Source organism: Monopterus albus, unplaced genomic scaffold, assembly GCF_001952655.1.
Source record: "Monopterus albus unplaced genomic scaffold, M_albus_1.0 scaffold6.1, whole genome shotgun sequence".
In the NCBI taxonomy this organism is placed as follows: domain Eukaryota; kingdom Metazoa; phylum Chordata; class Actinopteri; order Synbranchiformes; family Synbranchidae; genus Monopterus; species Monopterus albus.
This window is the reverse complement of record NW_018127886.1, coordinates 240,251-261,374: the sequence shown is the minus strand read 5'-3', so window position 1 is coordinate 261,374 and position 21,124 is coordinate 240,251. Positions and strand designations below refer to the sequence as shown.

Sequence of the window (21,124 nt, the reverse complement as noted above, 5' to 3'; positions counted from 1 at the left end):
TTCATGGAGAGATGATTACCAGACTCGGTAGACACACAAACTCCCAGGCAAGAATGCAAACCGAAAAAATCAAGGATGTAGATATAGTATACTGTCGCTTAGACTTTGCCAGGGGAAGACATACAGCAACATGTTCATTTTTATTGCTTTGAGTGTAACTTTCTGACTGGCTAAAGAAATAGCATCAAGTTTGCTAGAGCTCCTGGTCTCCATTAATATATTCGATGTCTGCTCTTATACTGTGTAGTATTTCTGGGAAAACCAAGACCTGGAATCCAAATAAGACCATGTCCAAATATTTTCAGCCTATCTGGTTGTCTACCATACGTCTTGGTTCTGTGTGTCAACATATCATGTACCTGACTGGATACTTAGTATCGCCCCTGATAACTTAATGGGAGAGAATATGTTTCCAAGTTAGCAGCCTATGTAAACATTGAACACTGAGTGACAATATATTTTAAAAGTTGCTTCACAGGTATCAAAACAGTTAGAAAATTCTTATCTTCTGTCTATGCATCTCTCAAGCGGCCGCACAATGTTTTACAGCAGCAACAAGACAGTTAAAATAAGACATCTATTTATTTGTATTAGTTGTAAAAACAAATGAAGAAAATATTTTGGAGTTAGTTTCTATAACATTACACTCTTTTAAAGAGATTTTTGATTGCATCTATCACTGTTTCCACTGCAGTAGCCATCTGTTTTTAGCAAAATAGCCTTTAAAACCTACATGCTTACTAGCAAATGCAGACACAGGCAGTTAGCAACTTGCAGGTTGGAGAGGAACAGGAAAAAACAAAAAAAAAAAAACAAAGAGAAGGACTAATAGGGACTAAGGAATAAGGACTAACTTAGTCATTAGGTGGTGAGAAACACAGCTCCAAATGAATGATATAATTGTTATGTGATAATAGTAATACTGAGATGGCTGGGTTGTTTCTAGTGCTGCCAAGTGGCCAAAAAAAATCTGTTCAGTAATTGCTGGTTTAATTAAACACATAGAGACCCAGTGTATGTTTATGTTTCTTCTTGGCTACGCCCCTGGATGGAGTGGCTAACTCAGCTGGCAGCAGTGCATGTGATCACATTCAACAGCGCACATGATTGGAAAGTTTATTCATTTTTGGTCTGATGAGAGGGACCCGTTTGGCAACAGATTTTGAGTGACAGCAGAGGGGGGTTTAATTTTTTTTTCCATCACTGACTAACCCACTTTCTGCGCATGCTTTGAGTCCTGATCGAGGTTTCCCATAAATGTAGTTTATGCCCTGCAGAGAGGGAGAGAGAGATAGAGGGAGAGAGAGAGATAGAGAGCGCGCTCCTCCTCCTCCTCCTCCTTCTCTTCCTCCTCCTCCTCCTCCTCCTCCTCCGTGTCTTTCCACCACTCACCTCGACAAACCAAGGTAAGACGTTTTTCACGACAGAGTCCTGCCATCATTTGTCCCCCCCCCTCGCATAATGGAAACTGAATTGAAACAGCTGTGGTACGTCCGTCTCTGGTACTTTTCCGCTTTCACCTCAGCAGTAGCGTTTTTCTAATTTGGTTCACCTCTTCGCGAAATAACTTCTTTCCTGGTATTTTTTCCCCAGAAGCGCTTTGAGAAATAACCAAACCTACGACTTGTCACTAAACTGCGCTGGAAGAAGGTCGCGTTTTGTGGATGGATCGTTTTGAATCGGTGAGTTATAAACTGTAACCCACGATAACGTTGTTAATACTGGCTGTATTCTATTATCAACCTGTCCGACTAATGCTTTTTTTGCTTGTTTCATGTTGAGCTTTAGCAGCAAATGTGTCATCTAGAAAGAAGGCGCTTTTTCAGAAACGGGATAAACGTAGTTAAATTCAGTCGTGAATTTGATCTGAAGACTCATAAATGCTTTGAGTTCATTTTGACTAATATAAAGATGCCTTTCTAGTTGGGATTCAACAGGTTTTTAATATCTTATATCTCTCTAAAGAAGAATATAGCCTTGTAAATGTGCGTATCTGGTGAGAAAAAAATGATATGCGCTGTTTTGTAATGCAGTTGCTTTGCTTGGCTGCCTTCAGTTGTTAAAGTGTATGATGCAGTGAACTGTGGTCCTGAGAAGGCCGCTTCTTACCCGTAACTCAGTAGAGAGGAGCTGAGAAATACTGTAGAGCCTTAAAGAAGTTAAAGGGAAGATGATGCTTATTGGAAATTGTAGTATGGCCCTGAAATCATATTAAATCTTACTATATCAAATAGAAATACATTTTATATTGTGCACCATAAAGGTTTCTCACCCTCAATGAGATGTTAAACTATAAAGATACTTTTTTGCTGTCTCAGCTATACTCCCTTGTTAGAATATGAGTTGTGTTGTTTTGTCTTCATTGTTACATGATTCCCTTTTGTCAGTGCCTCGCGTTTTCTCCTTTTACCTGCTTCTTTAACATTTTTCCTTTCACACATCATTAACATTAAGATGTCTCAGATTTTCTTCCTGTTTTCCATCTTCTCATTAACTGTTCTCTTCCTCCATGATCAAAACAGTGCTCCTGTGCTTCCTGTCTTACTTTCTGCCTCCTTTCAGATGGTGGATGAGCTGAAGTCAAGCTGGTTGTGAAGGTGCTGGACTTGGTCTCCCCTACGCCCCAAGCCGGACACAACATGGCGGCGGGAGTAGCGGCATGGCTTCCCTTTGCCCGGGCAGCAGCGATTGGCTGGATGCCTGTGGCCAATTTGCCCATGCCAGTGGCGCCCGCTGAGAAGAACAAGAGGCAGGATGAGCTCATCATTCTTAATGTCAGTGGACGACGCTTTCAGACCTGGAGGAACACGCTGGATCGCTATCCAGACACCCTACTGGGCAGCTCAGAGAAAGAGTTCTTCTACAATGAGGAGACCAAAGAGTACTTCTTTGACCGAGACCCTGATGTATTCCGCAGCGTGCTCAACTTCTACCGCACAGGCAAACTCCACTATCCTCGCTATGCGTGCATCTCTTCATATGAGGAGGAGCTGGCTTTCTTTGGTATTATCCCAGAGATCATTGGAGACTGTTGCTATGAAGAGTACAAAGACAGAAAGAGGGAGAATGCAGAACGTCTGATGGATGACCAGGAGGACAACAAGGATGCTAAACTGCCCAACATGACCATCAGGGAGACCATGTGGCGGGCTTTCGAGAACCCCCACACTTCCACTATGGCGCTTGTCTTCTATTACGTCACTGGCTTCTTCATTGCTATCTCTGTCATCACCAACGTGGTGGAGACGGTGCCCTGCGGCTCAGCACCCAATCAGAAGGAAGTGCCATGTGGTGAGCGCTACACAGTGGCCTTTTTCTGCATGGACACAGCCTGCGTAATGATCTTCACTGTGGAGTACCTGATGCGTTTGTTTGCTGCTCCCAGTCGTTACCGCTTCATGAGGTCTGTCATGAGCATCATTGATGTAGTGGCCATCTTACCTTACTACATTGGCCTGGTGATGACTGACAATGAGGACGTGAGTGGCGCTTTTGTGACACTCCGTGTGTTCCGTGTGTTCCGTATCTTTAAGTTCTCCCGTCACTCGCAGGGCCTGCGCATCCTGGGCTACACTCTGAAGAGTTGTGCCTCAGAGCTGGGCTTCCTGCTCTTCTCCCTCACTATGGCCATAATTATCTTTGCGACCGTCATGTTCTATGCAGAGAAGGGTTCAAGCTCCAGCAAATTCACGAGCATCCCAGCTTCCTTCTGGTACACCATCGTTACTATGACAACGCTTGGGTAAGAGCAAAACAGACATCTCTTTTATCTGGTTGCAAATGCTCTGTCTGTGTGTGTGTGTGTGTGATAGAGAGAAAGTCTTTGTGAATATGCAACAGAGTACATGCATATTTTTAGTTGGGCCTGTTATGTGTGAGTCAATGTGTGATTTGACTTTAAACTGCTTCAGAAGTCAGTGCAACCCTCTTCAAGGCACAGAAACTTTACAGATAATGATAAAGCACTACAGAGAAGTGGCAGTTTTCAGTAGCCTGCGTTTTGACTGTGTTCTTCTGGGGGAAGAGCATCCATCAAGATGCCCTCTCTCTCGGTAATGGCTGTTGCATTGCCTGCTCTTTATACATCACTGATAACGGGGACAGAGAAAGAAAGAGACATGGAAGATTGTAGAAGTAGAGAAAATGGTAAAGTTGAAAGCATTTATTGAAACAAGCACAGTGGATAGGAAACAAAGAAAGAGAGATTGTGCCATTATTTCCCTCTCTTGCTTGCCCTGTGGTTAGCATGCATGCTCTTTAAGTTGACAATGAACTGAAACAATGACTCCGCATTTTGAGAGCCCTCCTCCTCCTTCACTCACTCTTTATGAGTTACACTCATCGCTGGCCTTGAAAATTAAGTGCCTCTTGGTAGGAAGGCTCTGATGCAGAATACCAAAATGCTCTCCATTTCAAGAGGAAAGAGAGTGGCTCAGTTAGTAATTTGTGTTTGTGTAACGGAGATAGATACGCTATTTTAAAAGTCTTACATGCTTCCAGTGCTTATAGAATGCCTGATTAACCTGCAGCCCAGTGTGTTGTGTTTTGTTTTTGGTTCCTTTTACAAAGTCACGAATGGCTGTGAGTTTTACAAATGAACAGCAAGATGGAGCATTTTGATGCAATCATCTGTTAGATCTCCCGGTCTGTTTTCCCTCATTTTTTCAGTCATAATATATTCCCATCAGTCATTTTATGGTAGTGAGGGGAACCACACATACATCATTAATTTTACATTGTGCACACATACACACGCAGAGCTCCGTGATGCAGCACTATTAGGCGTAATGGTAATGTGTTTTATGAGCATCCCCTGTTGTGGATCTGTGAGTCAGACTGGGAGGCTGACAAATTGCGGCATCCTTCTAAATGCCAGAGTCATGGAGGCCATAAATGGTTCTGAGCTCATTGCTGTGAGACACTTGGCACCCTGTCATCGTGCCCTGCCATTCACAACCTGCCCAGAAGATTTTGTGTCTACCAGGTGTTTGATTTCTGGACCAATTGTTTGGTCCGTGTGGACAGAATAATAGACATAAACTGGTATTCTCTGCTGTCTGTTAATTCTGTGAATGCAGCAGCAGCTCTCGTCATTCACCACGCTTGCCCATACACTCGCCCAACACCTGTCTCCTCCCACTGGATTGAGACCTGAGACACTAAACCAGTCTCCTGTTGCATTTACAGTAGAATTGCCAAAGAGGAGGGCGTGTGTGCACGTTTGTGTGTTAAGAGGGGAGTTGTTGTTGAGCTTGGCCTCATCAGTAAAGCTTGGGCCTGAAGTGGGTGTCAGAGTGACTAATGATGATAATGACTAATCAGCTGCATCTTCTGACTAATGTAGACCTGCCTGACATTTTGGTCTCTGCTCTGTTTATATCATAAAGACACACAAACTAATCATACACACAGAGGCAATATTTGCACATGCACCTGGCCTTGTATACTGTAAATGCATAAAAATTAATTTTGGTATTTTCATATGCATACTGTACAGAGTTTTGACCTTTTCTGAGGTTCATCCATTTCATACAATGACTGTGATTTCAGATTCACATGAAACATGTTTTTTTTTTTTTTAATGTTTTCCCGCTCTTTCATTTATCTACTAATACTGAAATCTATAGAAATGAATCCTGTCTGTCTGCTGTGCAGCACTTTATGCTCATCTGACAAAGTAAGATCAAACACCGGTCCTACAGACAGTGTTTTCCTCGACTTCTCGTCTGCCTGTCTGTGCCTCAGCTTTTATATTTATGCCACTGAGTGGGTTCTGCTTTGTTCTTCTTGCATTGATACTCTTATTCCTCTGCACTTTTATGTTTAATTTACTACTAAGTGTTGAGCTTTAGCCCCAGTGTTTGTGCTGCACTCAAAGAGATACAGTATTTGTGTTTTCTGTTTTTCTTTCTGTGTATGTATGACGTACGTCAGATGGTGTGTTAACATGATCACACCTGTGTTCATTAGTATCTTGACACGCATGCAGCAAGATTGCTCTGTTTGTACCTCATGTGCTCTCTTTCTCTCTCTTTCTATATACACACACACACACACACACACAGAGTTTTATTGCATGTTATCAAAGTTGAACCCAGTTAAACACAGTAGCAAATCTTTTTTTTTCTAACTCAAAAAGGCCATTTAAGACTCTAAACAAGAGTTGTATATTTACACTTGTTTAATGATTTGCCTCTAGCAGTGAGTCAAGTATATTATGTTTGGAATTACTTCACAGTTTTTCAGCATTGACATTATACTCATTAAAATGCTAATTCAGTCACATAGAAGTGACTCCTCTACCTGTATGTTATCATACATTGTCCCTGACTGCACCACTTGAAAAACAAATTTTGTCTATTAAAAAAGTGGCAGTGGATTATCTAATTGATAGAAGAAAATAAATGGCTCTTTTTTTCTATTTAACTATGAATATTAACTTCTTAAAAGGCCTCTTTGCTAGTTTTCAAATAGGATTTTATCTACTGAAGGCAGATGTGAAGGTCTGCCATGCCCACTGATGGTTTGAATCTCCTCGCTCTGCTGTTAGCCAAATAGAATAGAAAGGGGAGTCCAAGCATCATAGAAACCACTGTTCACCATTTTGTTGTAAGATGATTTACAGAAATGATCAACTGACTCTTAAAATTGTGTTGGTTCTCCTGACAGATATTAAGTTAAGGTAATTTATGTCGATGCCATCAGTGGGTTGGATACGAGCCACAGACCCATTACTGACTGGTTAGGGCAAAAAAATCGGCTCACGTGAACGCAATGTCCCTCATGCGTGGACCAGTCCTATGAATGCATTTGTTCTTGAGTGACATGCATGAGTGATTTTTAAGAGAATGTTTAGCATTCAGTAACTTCTGTCAGGCTTCAGAATCTCCTCTTAAGCATAAATGGAATTCACGAATGGTCCAGGCCTTATGAGCCATGTACAGATAGTTTTACTGGGGGGAAACACAGAATTCTATTGGTTTATTCCAAATGAATGTGTGTGTGTGTGTGTGTGTGTGTAGTAGATGTAAATGGGAGGTGTGTAAACCGTGGGTGCATGTGCCTGCTTGTGTTCACTTGAGCCTACAAATGTGTATATGATCATCTGTGTGTGCCTTTAAAGGTTAGTGTGTTTTCCACCTTTTTTCGCACCTAGTTGTCATCGAGTTCTGATTTATAGATGGCATTTATTTTAGAGACAAAAATATGAGAAAATGATGATGAGTGCAGATGAACAAGTATTGATTTTGTTCAGCAGCGAGAAATGTGGTGGCCATTGTTAGCGCTATTAATCAGAGCAGGCGGTGAGAGTACGACTTGGAGATAGCACCGGAGTGTGATGTCACTGACAGTCTGGGACTCATGAGAGCTGTTAATGAACTAATTTTCCTGTGATGGCGTTTGTTCTTACCACTTTATTTTTTAAGGTCATTATTTGCAGTGCACGATATGCAAGGGGTTTGGAGTGTGAATGATTTATGGCTCTATGTTATATCATGGCTATTACATGAGGTATTACGGAGTATACCAATGTGGGTTCACCTAGTTTAAACTGATTGTATAGTGTAGGTGTGATAGATTTAACTAGCAGATGGCAGCCAGTAACACTACTTTATTAAATAATGTCCTCTCTTTAGTAAATGCAGGACAACAAAATGTTGGGTACTTGCTACTGTACACTAGGAAACTAGCCTACAGCAACAAAACTACCACTTATCACAGTATGTCACACAAGGCATTGAGCAGGTAATCACCGCTAGCACTCCATTTACAGTACATGTGGTATTAACACATTATCTGGATATGGAACAACATAAACAAATAACAGCTGTATAAATGCAAATGTCGTGGGGTCAGAAATCATTGTCCAGATAAAGATCACATGCCTTTGCTCTCAGAAATGCATTTCTGTGTTTCATCTGCACCCAGTGTTCTACTGCAGTGTGTTACCGACTGTCAGATGAACTATATATTCTATGGCCTAAATAAAAATAGAACACAGTACCATCAGTGGACAGAAAGTCATGGGTCAAAGATTTCACTTCCTGATAATATTCCTCAGAGGTTTTATCTGTGGTTTGTAGGTTTGCACAGTCATGCTTTTTCACTTGTGTGTGTGTGTGTGTGTGTGTGTGTGTTTGTTTTTTCCCCAACATCAAACAATGGAAAAAAAAAAAGTAGAACAGGAATTTGGTAGAAATCCTGCAACCCTTACATAATAATCAACAGACTGGAAAGGATTAGTAACTTCATTTTATCAAGGCTTGGCATGAATTGTGCAATTACCTCTTACCTATACAGTTGTACAGGTGAAACCCAACATCACAGTATATCAATTTGCCCTCTCTCTTACTGGCTGAAGTGTGAAACCAGACTCGGTGTGAGTGTAGTGAAAGCCATCAGTAATTTTTACAGTTTCCATAGGCTGTGAAATGTTTTTTTTTTTTTTTTCTGTACAACATTGGCCCTCAGGTGAACACGCGTAAAAAGCCATTATGATGGAGATACTAACACACACAGATGCATTAAAGTGTGTATCAGAACAAGTGAATCTCCATTTTGACCTCCCAGCTGTTTTTCCCAGTCTGCCTTCCAGAGTAAAGAGGCATAAGGAGATGTTGAGCCCTATGCTCCTGCCCCTTTCCCAGGTGCTGCAGAAAAGAGATAAAAACTAAATGTCAGTCCATTTGACCCCCCTTACACCTTAGTGTCATCCTCTCTTGGTCTGTGTCTTTGTTGTGTCTCTGTCGTGGCTCAGTCAGGCAGCCTGCTGTTTCCTCCGGACTGAAATCTTGATGGTCGGTTGAAATTCAGTGCAGACGGTAATCGTTTTCAGATGGTGAATCTCATTGACTGGATCACCAATAAGCTAATATTTCCTTTTGTCCAAGTCTTAATTAAATGATATATACAGTGCATTTAAAATATCTGACAGCTTCAGTCATGCTTTGAGCTTAATACTAATAGTGGTCGGCAAAACAAATACAGTATATTACATTTATCTCACAATATATTTTCTGGAAATTCAGTTGAGAATTCATTTGAGTACGATTTACCAAAACAGTAGAATGATATATTAAAGTTTTTGTCTTTATTTATTTTGGGCTAAGACAATCAAAATAAATTCATAAAATCCTCCGACTTAAGTGTAGCTCAGTCTAAGTTTGGAAAACAGAACATTTAATCTACTGTAGGCTGTATATCAATATTATGACACTCAATTACCAAGTTTTACCGAGTTTTGTCACAAGCTCGAAACACAAGTACAACTTGGACTTGTACGGAATACATACACCCGCTAGTGGTACAGCTATAGCCTCACTTTTGTTCATGTTTTTGTTTTCTGCCAGGCTGCGTTGGTCATTACAGCCACATGGGGTAGCATCCTTGTTTCTCTTTATCTCTGTCATTCACTACCCCCAACCTTCTCCACCTGATTTTTCTTTTCTTCTGAACTGAGGTGTGTACACATATTGCACATGCCTGTCAGGGCTGCAGCTATTGATCTTTTTAGCAATCAAGTATTCTAAAGATCATTCCATCAATTAATCAGATAAACAGTTTTGCTTTATTAAAGGGCAATATTAAATATACAAAAGAGAAAATAAGGCAGGTCTCTTAAAACGACTAAATGTTTCTGTTTTAGTAAAATCAGCATTTTTGATTAAATTGTAAACATCTGAAATTTAAACCCATCTAGTGCATTTACCTGCCATATTAGCCCAGTTTTAAAGAAACCCACACCACCTGATATTTTGCGGTCTGGAAGTATTTTATGCACTGTAAGGGGAGTAGGTGTGTGTGTGTGTGTGTGTGTGTGTGTGTGTACTGTAGCTTTCATTTCAATTAGCAGTAATAGTGATTTACGTTAAGGTTACCGGCTTCTGTTGGGTCCACTCTGTGGACTGGATGCTTTCTGCTGGGGTGCTGATGCATTGACATTGTGGTAGATTTGTTTGGTTAGTGAACTAAAAACGTGGATGTTTTCTGTCATTTTCTCTGGCTAGTCTCTTCTCTTCATCTCTTGCTATTTTCTCTCTCTTTCTCCTTATGCAACATTAATAATGATCTGTGCAAAGATTTTGCATTGATAACTTTTAGTAATTACTCAAAGAATCGTTTCAGCCTTAAAGCCCCTGAAACACCAAGCCAATGGTCAGCCGTTGGCTGCTGTCACCGTGTGTCTGTTGCCCTTGTCTTTGCGGTGCGTCCCACATCGTTGGAACTAGTTGGACCATGTGCGCTGCTTTTTGACCGATTCATCATTTTACCCCATCGGTGAGAGAGGCCACTCTGATTGGCTGTTCATCTTAGTAAATCATTGCATGAGAAGAGAACGATTTGGGAAAGCCCCTTGAGTCTGTCGCTGTAATATCTGTGATTTCACCCATTTAGTGTGGTTTCTCCTTGTTTTTCTATCTCTGCCACCTCCTTTCTCCATAACCAAACTTATCAGTCATATTCTCAGTTAGAAGCAGCTATAAACAGCAGTTGTGGTGAGCGAGAGCTGCTTTGTCTACAGTTTGTGCTTTATATCTGATGTCCAAGTTCTTCATCTTTCCCTTATGTTGAATACAGATACCACCACCACCACCACCATCTCCTGATATGGATGTGCAGGTGTACAATCTACATGCTAGTTGGCTGCTGGCTTCAGTCCTTGTGGTGTGTTTGTCATATTTTGATCCTAACGAGTCAGCATGAGGTGACACAACAGCCTACATCTCTGCTAGTTCTTTGATGTCGGCTTGGTTTGTGTTAGATGTATGTTTGTCCCGCTATGAAGGCTTAGTATGTCCTCTTCTGTTTTTCAGTGTACCTTTCTGAAGTAATTATGTGCTTCCACATGATTCTGCTCATACCAGTGAGCATAGCATACACCCCAATTACTCATATGGAGACAGTGTCCATTGCCTGGTGGTCAGAGACATCAAAGCACATGGGCAGACACTGTGTGTATAAATGTAGCACCTACAATATAGCTCAGTAAATAACTGATGGCACAATGTAAAATGGGTTGGTAACACTTATGGAGTTGTTTGCCATTGGAATAGTTGAGAGAACAAGCTGATTTCGGATGACAGCAGCAAAGTATCACAGCTGTTTAAAATAACACAAGTGCCCTAAAAAGTCAGATTCAGACTACTGATGTGCTAGCACCTCTTTAAGACTGTATTTTAAGACTGCTCATCATCAGCTTCCACTGTACTTTGTACAGTCGAGGCTGATGAGAATGTTTGCAGGTATTGGACAAATTTTTTAGTTTGACTTTTGATTTTCATTAACATCATTTGTCTTCATCCTCCAGACACCTGGAATGTCTGTATGAAATTTCATGGAAGTACACTGAGTTGGTGGTGTGACATTTAAGTCTAGACTACAGTGATGAACATACTGACAGACATTAAGTTACATAAAATAAGACACCGAATTACTTCTCTTTGGTCCTTTTATGTTTAAAAGTACTGCCATAGTGTAGGCAGCTTACAAAGATGTATCCGTGGACCTATACCCCTTGATTAAAGCAGCATTTCAAAAATTGTTGACTTGTTTTTTTTCACAGGTTGAAAATGGGTCCAAGAGCTTCAAAAGAAATCTACAATCAATCAATAACCACCTATATGAAGAATCAATAAGACCAGATTAAACATGTCAAAAAGAAGGAATGCACTAGCTAGTAGAGTTGATACCTGCTGCTTATGTTTTTGTGCTTGAGGTCACACAAATCAATACTGCACCCCAGTCTCCCTCCCAAAATCGGCCACTGAAATGATTTTTTTTCCAGCTCTGCTAGATTCTTGCTTGGACTCCCACGTTTTGTTGTTTATATTTATTTTACCCCTTTTTCATGCAGAGATCTAGATGGTTGCCCATTTTTTTCAAAACGGATATCGAGCACCAGACCTTTCATGCTTTTGCAGAATGCATTTACCTGGCCATTCTGTCAGCCAACGGGTGGGGTTGTGGGGAGGGTGGCAGCCAATGTGACTGTCAAGGGTAATTGGCAGGGAGGATCTTTCAGTACAGTATTTCAAGCATGTGCTTTGTTTTGCCGCCCCATTTTTCATCATTGACGTACAAACTCAGCCCTGTCATAGGAGGACACTGTGTCCTAACTAACTTCATCTCAACTAACTATGCAGAAGTGATTGCAGTGAAGCTCAAGGTGTTGAAGCAAAAAGGCTGTACGTCAGACATGTGAACATTACGTTATGTCTCTCTTTCTGTCCCTCCCTCCCTTCGGTGTCTGCCACAGCTAATTGCCTTCAGCTATGGTCCTTCCAAGCCTACGACACTTGTGCCCACTGCTCCAATTCAATTACCAGTAGGCTTTCTGTGAGGAGCCTGAAAATGAGCCAGTGATTATCAGTTTCCAGGGTGTTTAGCAACATCCTGGTCAGCTGATGACAGCTACCCACCGAGGGAGTCTAAAAGCCACATTCTAGTTATATCCCGCAACATTCAGACTTTTGTTTAATGCAAGGGGACAGACATTTCCGTTAAAGATGTATTAAGGCTCATGTTTTGGGTTTTTGCCCATTTTTAGTGATGCTAGCGGCACTGTCGAGCAGTCAGTCTAAATGAGCAAATCATTTTTAGCAGCTGTCATGCTAAACTAAAACAAACATTTTGAATATTTCAGTGGCCTGATCTTGGCTCCTGTGAAACATAAACATTCTAACTTGTGCATAGGAGCCACTGGTGCACAGCTTAATCCCATTTAACAGACGGTTATCACATATCAGAGAAAATTTTTGGTAATGAGTGGAAGAACACTTATCTCAGTGTTATACAGTAGCTGCTTAACATAATTTGATTTCACTGTATTGCATAAATAAAGGCTTTTTTAAGAGAGCAGTTAAAACATCACTTAGTAATGTATGGTTGTAGTTATTGTATTGGAGTGCCTTTTGATTAAGTTGGATCTGAACAAACACCCAAATGTATATAATTATCTTTAGACAGTACTGTGTCCACTGGGAAGATTACTGAGTAGATATTGGGGACTGAAGTGAAGTTGGGGGATCTATCTATCGCTATCTATAGATCTGTATCTCTCTATATCTCTGTGTGTGTGTGTGTGTGTGTGTGTGTGTGTGTGTGTGCACACACACACAATTGCCCTTCATTTCCTAGTACAAAATGTGATAAAGACTGTGTCTGATTAATCTTCCCAGATTTGCAGGCAGGGCTTTTTAGCAGGTAGATGTCATTTATTTTGGGCTGTCATTCTCATGCTGACATACATACATTTCTCTCTCTTTCTCTCTTTCTCTCTCTCACACACTCACACACACACACACGGTCTGTCTTTCTTCGTGTACTGTAATTCATAAACCGTGTTCTGTACTGATTATCCAGGATGACAAAAGCAATTGTTCTGCTACACTAAATCTGTAGGGATTAATGCTTCTCTCTGGATATGTTCCCTCTGTATTTTTGTGTCCGTCTCTCTCTGTGAGGGGTGGGGGTCTTCTTCCCTATTCCTCTCCCCTCTCCACACTAACAGGCTTCAGTGAAGATGATCGTTCAAGAGTGTCATGACATTTGATTTGCTACAGTTTATAAAAAAAGTATGATTCTCACTTAATGTCTGAACATTAGGGATGCACCGATACCACTTTTTTTCAGACAAAGTACGGTACTTACAGCCAGTACCGATACAAGTACTTAATGATATTGCAATGTTTATACTATAAAAACTTTGTGTGTGATTATTTACCCTCTCCATTACTGTTGGATTTTGTTGCACATATGGAGTGTAGATGTCTCAGTAAAATGCAACCTTGTGTGAGACTGCGAGGGAAGGGTGCTCATAGACGCACACAGCAGAGCAGATCATTCAGAGCTCACGCTCATAGACACACACAGCACAGCAGAGCAGATCATTCAGAGCTCACAGTCGGCTTCCCTTTTGTCATCGGCACTTATCTTAAAAGTTCCTCAAAACGCTGCAGTGTCTTCTCTGGCTAATGACCTGCTCATCCGACTCCAGGTTAATGCTGCTGCTTAGTGGTGTCTGTGCATAATACTGCAGAACTTTTACGAGTACTAGAGGATGTTATCAGACCCGATACTAGTGTCGGTGCATCCCTACCGAACATTGTGTCAAATACTGATTTCTTTGCACTCTATTGTAATTCTAGCATTAGCAAATAGATGTAGGACATGTTGTACACAAAGCTAGAAATCAACTTTTTTTTTTTTTTCTCAAATCCAGATGTCTTTTGGGGATTACACACGCTGAGAGATTAATCCTGCCATATGCCATCTAACAGCACCATGTGTTGGGAAGAGCATAAAAGTCAAGTCATGGCCTAACCTCATTAATAGATTTCTGTAAGCCTTTTTTCCCTTCAAAGGTTGGATGGTGGCAATATTAATTCAATTTCCAAATCCCTCTGGTGAGCAACCTGCCTTCTACCTCGCTGCTTTGTGAGGAGCAAGGCCATGGTCCACTGCTGCTCAATAAGTCTTTCTAAAGGACTTTCACCAGCCTCATTTCACAGGAGACAGTCTGCATTATGTTTTAATCTCGTTAGCATTGAATTAACACCAGATCAATGACCTGCTCAAAACAGAGAGCTTATAAGTTCCCCCAGTTTTCAGCTGATATGCAACAGAGATTTAGAAGCCCTTCTCAAGGCAAGGGAATAATCAAAGCAATCAGTTTACTGTGGGTAACAAACCTTGCTGAATGCACAACAAGGAAAACATTTTAACTGTTGAGGGGGGATGGTCCATAACCTTGGATTGTGTATGTACAATATATACAACAATAAACTTAAATTTTACACACCTGCTGCATGACCAAATTTTATCTTTCTGCAGTCTTGGTGGATACGATATAACCTCATCATCCAGATGGAGTGTGTAACATAGACTAGATCTACCTTTAAAATGGGATGCTACTGAATCTACCTGGGGTTGGCAGTTTGAGTGTGAGAAAAGGAGTCATAACATTCAGTCTTATCTCAAATGTAACAGCATGAACTAAATCAGTTTTTTTTGGGGTGAGAAACTAATCTGCAAACGTGTCTATTTAGAAACTCAGTCTTTTAATCACAGTACCCTTTAAATACTGTGCTGTTAATTTTGTACCATAAATCATTTAGTTTAAATGTCATTTGTAAAGACAAAAACAAATGAAGTTTTGCATGTGTAATCTTAAATACTATCTCAAATCTTTATCTGTCAGACTCGTGTCTTTCCTTCCTTTCTATAATACATTGCATCTCAGCTATACTCACTCCATCTCTTTCTTCCTTCTCGTAGTCCTTATTTATTTCCATCTAGACAATAATGGTGTGTAAATATTTTTTGCTTTCATTTCAATTCCAATTCACAGTTTTTAAAAGTGGAAAATTTTCTTACCAGCTTTTGTATTTTAGTCCAAGTCTGCATACTCTGCCCCCTTTATTTTGTCCATTCCCTCTCTATACACACGCACACACGCACACAATGACTTTGAACTTGCATTGCTGCAGCACACGGGCACAACTTCAAACCAAGCTATATTACAATTAATTTTGTTGGAGTTTGTGCTCTAAACTCAATAACCTTGGGCATGTGTTGACACACAGCAGGGGAATCTCATCTCCTCAGCCTGTTTGCAGGGTGAAAGAAAAAAATGTATCTGCTGTTCATTATTAACACTACAAAAGGAAGTGATGAGAAAAAGAGGGATTGAAGCATAAGGACATAAAAAAGCCCAGTAGCCTGATCTTGGCTTCTGTGAAACATAAAAACAGATTTATACATAGGAACCGCTGGTGAACAATTTAATACCATTTCACAGAGGTTATCACATATCAGAGTATTTTTGGTAATGAGCTAAAAAAAAAAAACACTCAGTATTTTAATAAAATTGATATAGGAATTTCCCTCTGGTATGGTGGAATGAAAATTAAATGTCTTCCTCAAAGAATTCTCTGATAAGACACAGTTGGGATAGTCAACATCCAGTGTCTGGTAACTTCCTCTTAGAGTTTATGGCAGCTTCTGTAGATCTGCTCTACCATGTTTAAAAAACAAAAACAAAAAAAAAAAAATTTGATTTAGTCGATCTGTTCTGCTTCACTATTGGAGATGCTCAACGGTCTTTCATGATGTAATCGGTCACGTGACCAATTGGAATATTTGCTCTGTTAATACTGCTGCTTACCAAGTCATTATTTCTTAGTTTTCTTAATAAAATGGGCTACACAATTTTTAATTTGAATGCATAGATACAATTCAATGAAAGTTAATATATAGCACACCATAATAATAATGTACTCAATGGTACAATTCTGTTATCTCATGCAGAAATAGACTCCCCTCTGATTTGAACTTCTATAAATAGAACAACATTGCTTATAAATGAAACAAGCACATTATTTTCCCCATCATCTTAATATGTCTGAATTGGCTCTCGAGGTTTTCTTCTAAGGCACACAATAATACAACTGGGTATATTGTCCATTGTCCAAATATTAACACTAATAACAATAGACTATGAATAATAAGATTGGGAAAATATTGGAATAAACATGAAGTATTTCCATCCTCTACAATCTTCTTCTTGCATATTACACAGCTTGTTTGAGAGTTGCTTGCTCTAATGTGTAATTTGGTACAAACCAGAAATGCTATGAAACAGCAGCAGATGGAATCTTTTTGGCAACTAACTCAGTGGAGTGGAAAACAACATGCTGCTATTTACTATTCAACTTCTGCATTTTTGAGAAATACTGTACTTACAAGAAACATAAAAATTCAATCTCTTGTGTCCTTTTACTGCACAACCTAATAAACATTTCACTACCCCTTTATTTACAGTTGGAATGGCACTCCAGTTCTCTCCAACTAACACTCACATCCTGAGTGAGTTGTCTGCATGACTAAAACCCCAGCACCATCCCAGGGAATTTATTTATGCAATCCAGGTTCCCATCCGCTCACACTAGTAATGCGTCTAATCAGTGTTGGACGGTGATGATAGTGGCCATCTAATGGGTGGATATAGATCAGGCAGCGGTGATGGATGTAATGGTCAAGTGCTTTGGACCATAATGAATGTTCCTAGGCCAGGTGGACCAGGCTGGCAGCAGGTGGCTGTAAGTGGAGCAACAGCTTTCCAATAGTGCCCCTTAGCCAGACACACTGTGACCAGACGCACCTTTGGAACACTTTCCATTCTCCATTAGCTCTATTTACTCACACATAGTTTGGCAAAGCTGTGTGTATGTATGAGCTAGATAGTCAGTAGCAAGTTGTCAACAGGTAAGTGCATTGTAGTGGCCAAATGGTTGACGGACGGAAAAGAGACCTCACACGTCTCTAGGGTTGAGTATTGTTTCAGTTTTATCAATTACAGTTCTGCTTCTAGGTCCCAGTTCTTATAGATTCTGTTCTGATTCCAGTATTTTTTGGCACATTTAGTCTATAATTAGTAAGCTGTCAAATGCAATGTTTCCCTTCATTTATAAAAAACTGTTTTTCTTATAAGGAATGATCATCTAAAACAATTATAGACCAAAACTGTTTATATAAATAATGGAGAAACAAAATGATTGGACTATCTCTGGAGGGAGAGTTGTACTTAGGATTTAGGGCCTTAGTCATCTCATTTTACAATCTATTTTTTTTTAGCTACACCTACCATGGAGTCGGTCTAAGCACAGTTTACTGTTGATTCTAATGTTACTTATCCTGTAAGCTGTTTCTGATGTGCTAACATAAAATTTGAAAGAAGGCCAAAATCAATGGATATTGCTCTGAATCACCAGATATCAATAATGCATATTGCCTACTAATGAAGGAGAGTCAATGAAAGGAGTTTCTGTGCTAAGAGGGGGGTGTCTCTGGGGCATGGGGATGAACCGTTGGTGGAGGGGTGCTCTCTGAATCGGTATCTAAGACAAATGTATATTTAAATAATTTGTAGACATTGTTTATCTAAAATATGAAAGGAGAATGTCCTGAGCGTCAGATGTTGGTAATGTGAACGTTGGCTGGGAGACAGCAACACATCGAGCACAGTGCATTCCTTCAGATTCACACAAGTAAAAGCTTTGTCATGTTAGAGGCGCTTCCTTCTTGCACAAAATATCCTTGTTGCATTTTGCTGCATCGTTAATTTTTTTTTTAGTGAAACTAAGCCAAACCTTAAATGTTTTCTGTGGTCAGCCATGGTCCATGATTTAAACAGAAGCATCTCTTCACTTGCATGCTGCGTAACATATGGCGTGGTGTTGGGTCCATGTCACAGGTCCTAGTAGACAAGTAGAACTTTTGTGGACTGTATAATGCTTATTGCAGTTCACTAAGGAGCATGATTGAAATGGGCAACAGTTAGGAACTGAAACGCAGAATGCAAATGCACATCTTATTGAATTCACGGTTCTTGGAAGTTTGGAACCGGTTATTGATCCCCAACCCTACACATCTCCAAAAGCACAGAGAGACTGTTTCTGTGTTGGTTGTGCTCCCTGTAAGGCAGCTGTGACTTTTAAACAGATGCAGATGAGGCCTGGGTTGCTATAATTATCTTAGGCTAGATTGTGAATCTCACATTTAAACTTTCACTTCACTTTGTTTCCTGTTTCTTTCCCACATTTCCTAACAACTAGAGCAGAGCTTCCACCTTCCTTTAAGACTTGTGAGTGTTAGATGTCTTGTTTCTTCTGTTCTTGCTGTTAATCATCAGTGAGTTTGACAAATGTGCCCTGTACTGTCACTAGAATAGGCAAAGAGAGGATTCACTGAGAAAGTTAAAGTGAAAGGAGTTGTCTTGGGAGAGAGACATTTGCATACATGAGGTTGAAAAGTTCAATCTACTAGTGAGACACTGAAGCAGAGAGAAGGAAGATTTTCAGGTAGTAAACAAAGGTTTTTAAAGAAGACAGATCGGCGATAGAAAAGTGGTTGTGTTTGGACGTGTGTGTATGTGTTTCCTTTCCCTGTAGAGCGGCTCTTTGTTGTAAACTTGGCCTGTGTGCCAGTCTTTAGCCATGAGGTCACTGATGTTTGTTCTGTACAGAAAACATGCTGGGTAACGGTATCAGATTTGAGCCAGGTCCCATGGACAAGCAGACTGGTACTAAGAACCTGGCCAAATGCTTTTAGAAACTCACAGATGGCTGCTGTTGAGCATGTTACCAGAACTAATATGCGCATTGTATGCGCTTGTTTGTGTATGTGTACCTGTGGGTCTGTATATGGCCATTCACACAGTGTGTGTGTGTGTGTGTGTGTGTGTGTGTGTGTGCATACAAAGACAAAGTAATTAAAACAGATTCAAAGTGACAAAAGCAGGGCTTGCAACTAACGATTATTTCAATAATTGATTAGTCTGTCGGTTATGTCTATGATTAATCAGGGCGTAAAAACATGCAGAAATTTATTTTCTAGATTATAAAAACAAATGCATTCATTTAAACAATGCTTTTGCAATACTCCTATGCAGTAAAATAAATTATTTGTTCAAAAATAGAGCTTATAAAGTGCATAATCTGTCCTTAGTGCTAACAAAAGCACTAAAATGTTTATGGTTTTAAAATAATTTTGTAAAACATGCTAATGTAAAGAGCCAGTATGCTACAAACATGACTACTACTGTTGACAGTTAAAATAAAATTGAGTATTCCTAAACAATCCACATTTACTCTTGCCCTGTGCACTTTAGCATCATGCTCCCCTTCCACTACAGATATGTTTTGCATATTTGGCACTGGACAGTCTTCTTTCTGTTTGTAAATTAAAGTGTTACTGAACTTTAGATGACTGGTCGTCCACTTTTCTCCGCTGTAACTAACCATGCTCTATACTAGCCGCTGCCTCCACCATTTTGATACGACTCACTGATGTAGTCACCCAGACGTCTCACACAGCTATGTGACCAGACCCAACTAATTGATAAATTAGTTGACAACTATTTTAATCATTGATTTTATTGTTAAATTGTTGCAGCCCTAGACTAAATATCTTCTGCATGTTCTAAAGAAATGTTTATTTTAAGATTGTCTGAATAGTCTGTCATGAAATATTAGATGATGGAAAATCTTTCTCTCTCTATTCCTTGCATTTGTTTACATCTTACTCATGCCCAGACGGTATAAAACAGCTTGTTAAGCCTACGTTTTCCCTCACCTGTGTCTGTTGTTGTTTGGCTGCAGCCATTACTGGTGTGCTCCAAGGTTTGGTTACTGCTATTTTTAGCATCCTTGGTTGATTGCTTCATACCCCCTGCTCCCCCACCCCTCAGACTGGTGTGGAGACTAAATAAACAAAACAAAACTGCAGTGATTATATTGGAGGTCTATAACTCAGCCTAGCCCAACAAGACTTGAGGGTGTTTACATAATTGATACAGACTGAAGCCCGTATCATATATATACATACTGTGGGATCATACCTAAAGTCCACCGCTTTGCCCCAGACAGAAATATTTCTACAATGTTTAAGCTAATGGAATGAATCCCAATGATGGATGTGAACCCCTGGTTTTTGTTCTAGCACCACCGTGAGGTTCTCATCTATGGTTGTTTCTGGAGCTCACATCAACAACTATTTGATGTTTGTCATGAAATTTGGTACAGACATTCATGTCCCATTCAGGATGAATTGTAATAACTTTGATCTTTTTATCTTTTCCTGTATGGCCATCATCAGATCAATATACAGTGGGTACGGAAAGTATTCAGACCCCTTAAATTTTTCACTCTTTATATTGCAGCCATATGCTAAAATCATTTAAGTTCATTTTTTTCCTCATTAATGTACACACAGCACCCCATATTGACAGAAAAACACAGAATTTTTGACATTTTTGCAGATTTATTAAAAAAGAAAAACTGAAATATCACATGGTCATAAGTATTCAGACCCTTTGCTCAGTATTTAGTAGAAGCACCCTTTTGAGCTAATACAGCCATGAGTCTTTTTGGGAATGATGCAACAAGTTTTTCACACCTGCATTTGGGGATCCTCTGCCATTCCTCCTTGCAGATCCTCTCCAGTTCTGTAAGGTTGGATGGTAAACGTTGGTGGACAGCAATTTTCAGGTCTCTCCAGAGATGCTCAATGGGGTTTAAGTCAGGGCTCTGGCTGGGCCATTCAAGAACAGTCAAGGAGTTGTTGT

The 21,124-nt window shown here is 40.0% G+C and overlaps 1 protein-coding gene across 6 annotated transcripts in view; it reads left to right on the top strand.

Moving 5' to 3' along the window:
• Positions 1 to 832: 832 nt before the first annotated feature.
• kcnd3 (potassium voltage-gated channel, Shal-related subfamily, member 3) overlaps positions 833 to 21,124 on the top strand; it is a 97,584-nt gene continuing 77,292 nt past the window's right edge. For 4 of the 6 annotated variants that reach the window (XM_020617264.1, XM_020617227.1, XM_020617271.1 and 1 more), the window contains exons 1-3: positions 1,395 to 1,487; positions 1,594 to 1,682; positions 2,563 to 3,742. In XM_020617264.1, coding sequence (XP_020472920.1) covers positions 2,640 to 3,742 — 1,103 coding nt within the window. In that variant the 5' untranslated portion in view covers positions 1,395 to 1,487; positions 1,594 to 1,682; positions 2,563 to 2,639. Of the gene's footprint in view, positions 1,503 to 1,593; positions 1,683 to 2,562; positions 3,743 to 21,124 lie in introns of all 6 variants that reach the window. The other 2 variants (XM_020617234.1, XM_020617244.1) reach the window with 2 other exon arrangements.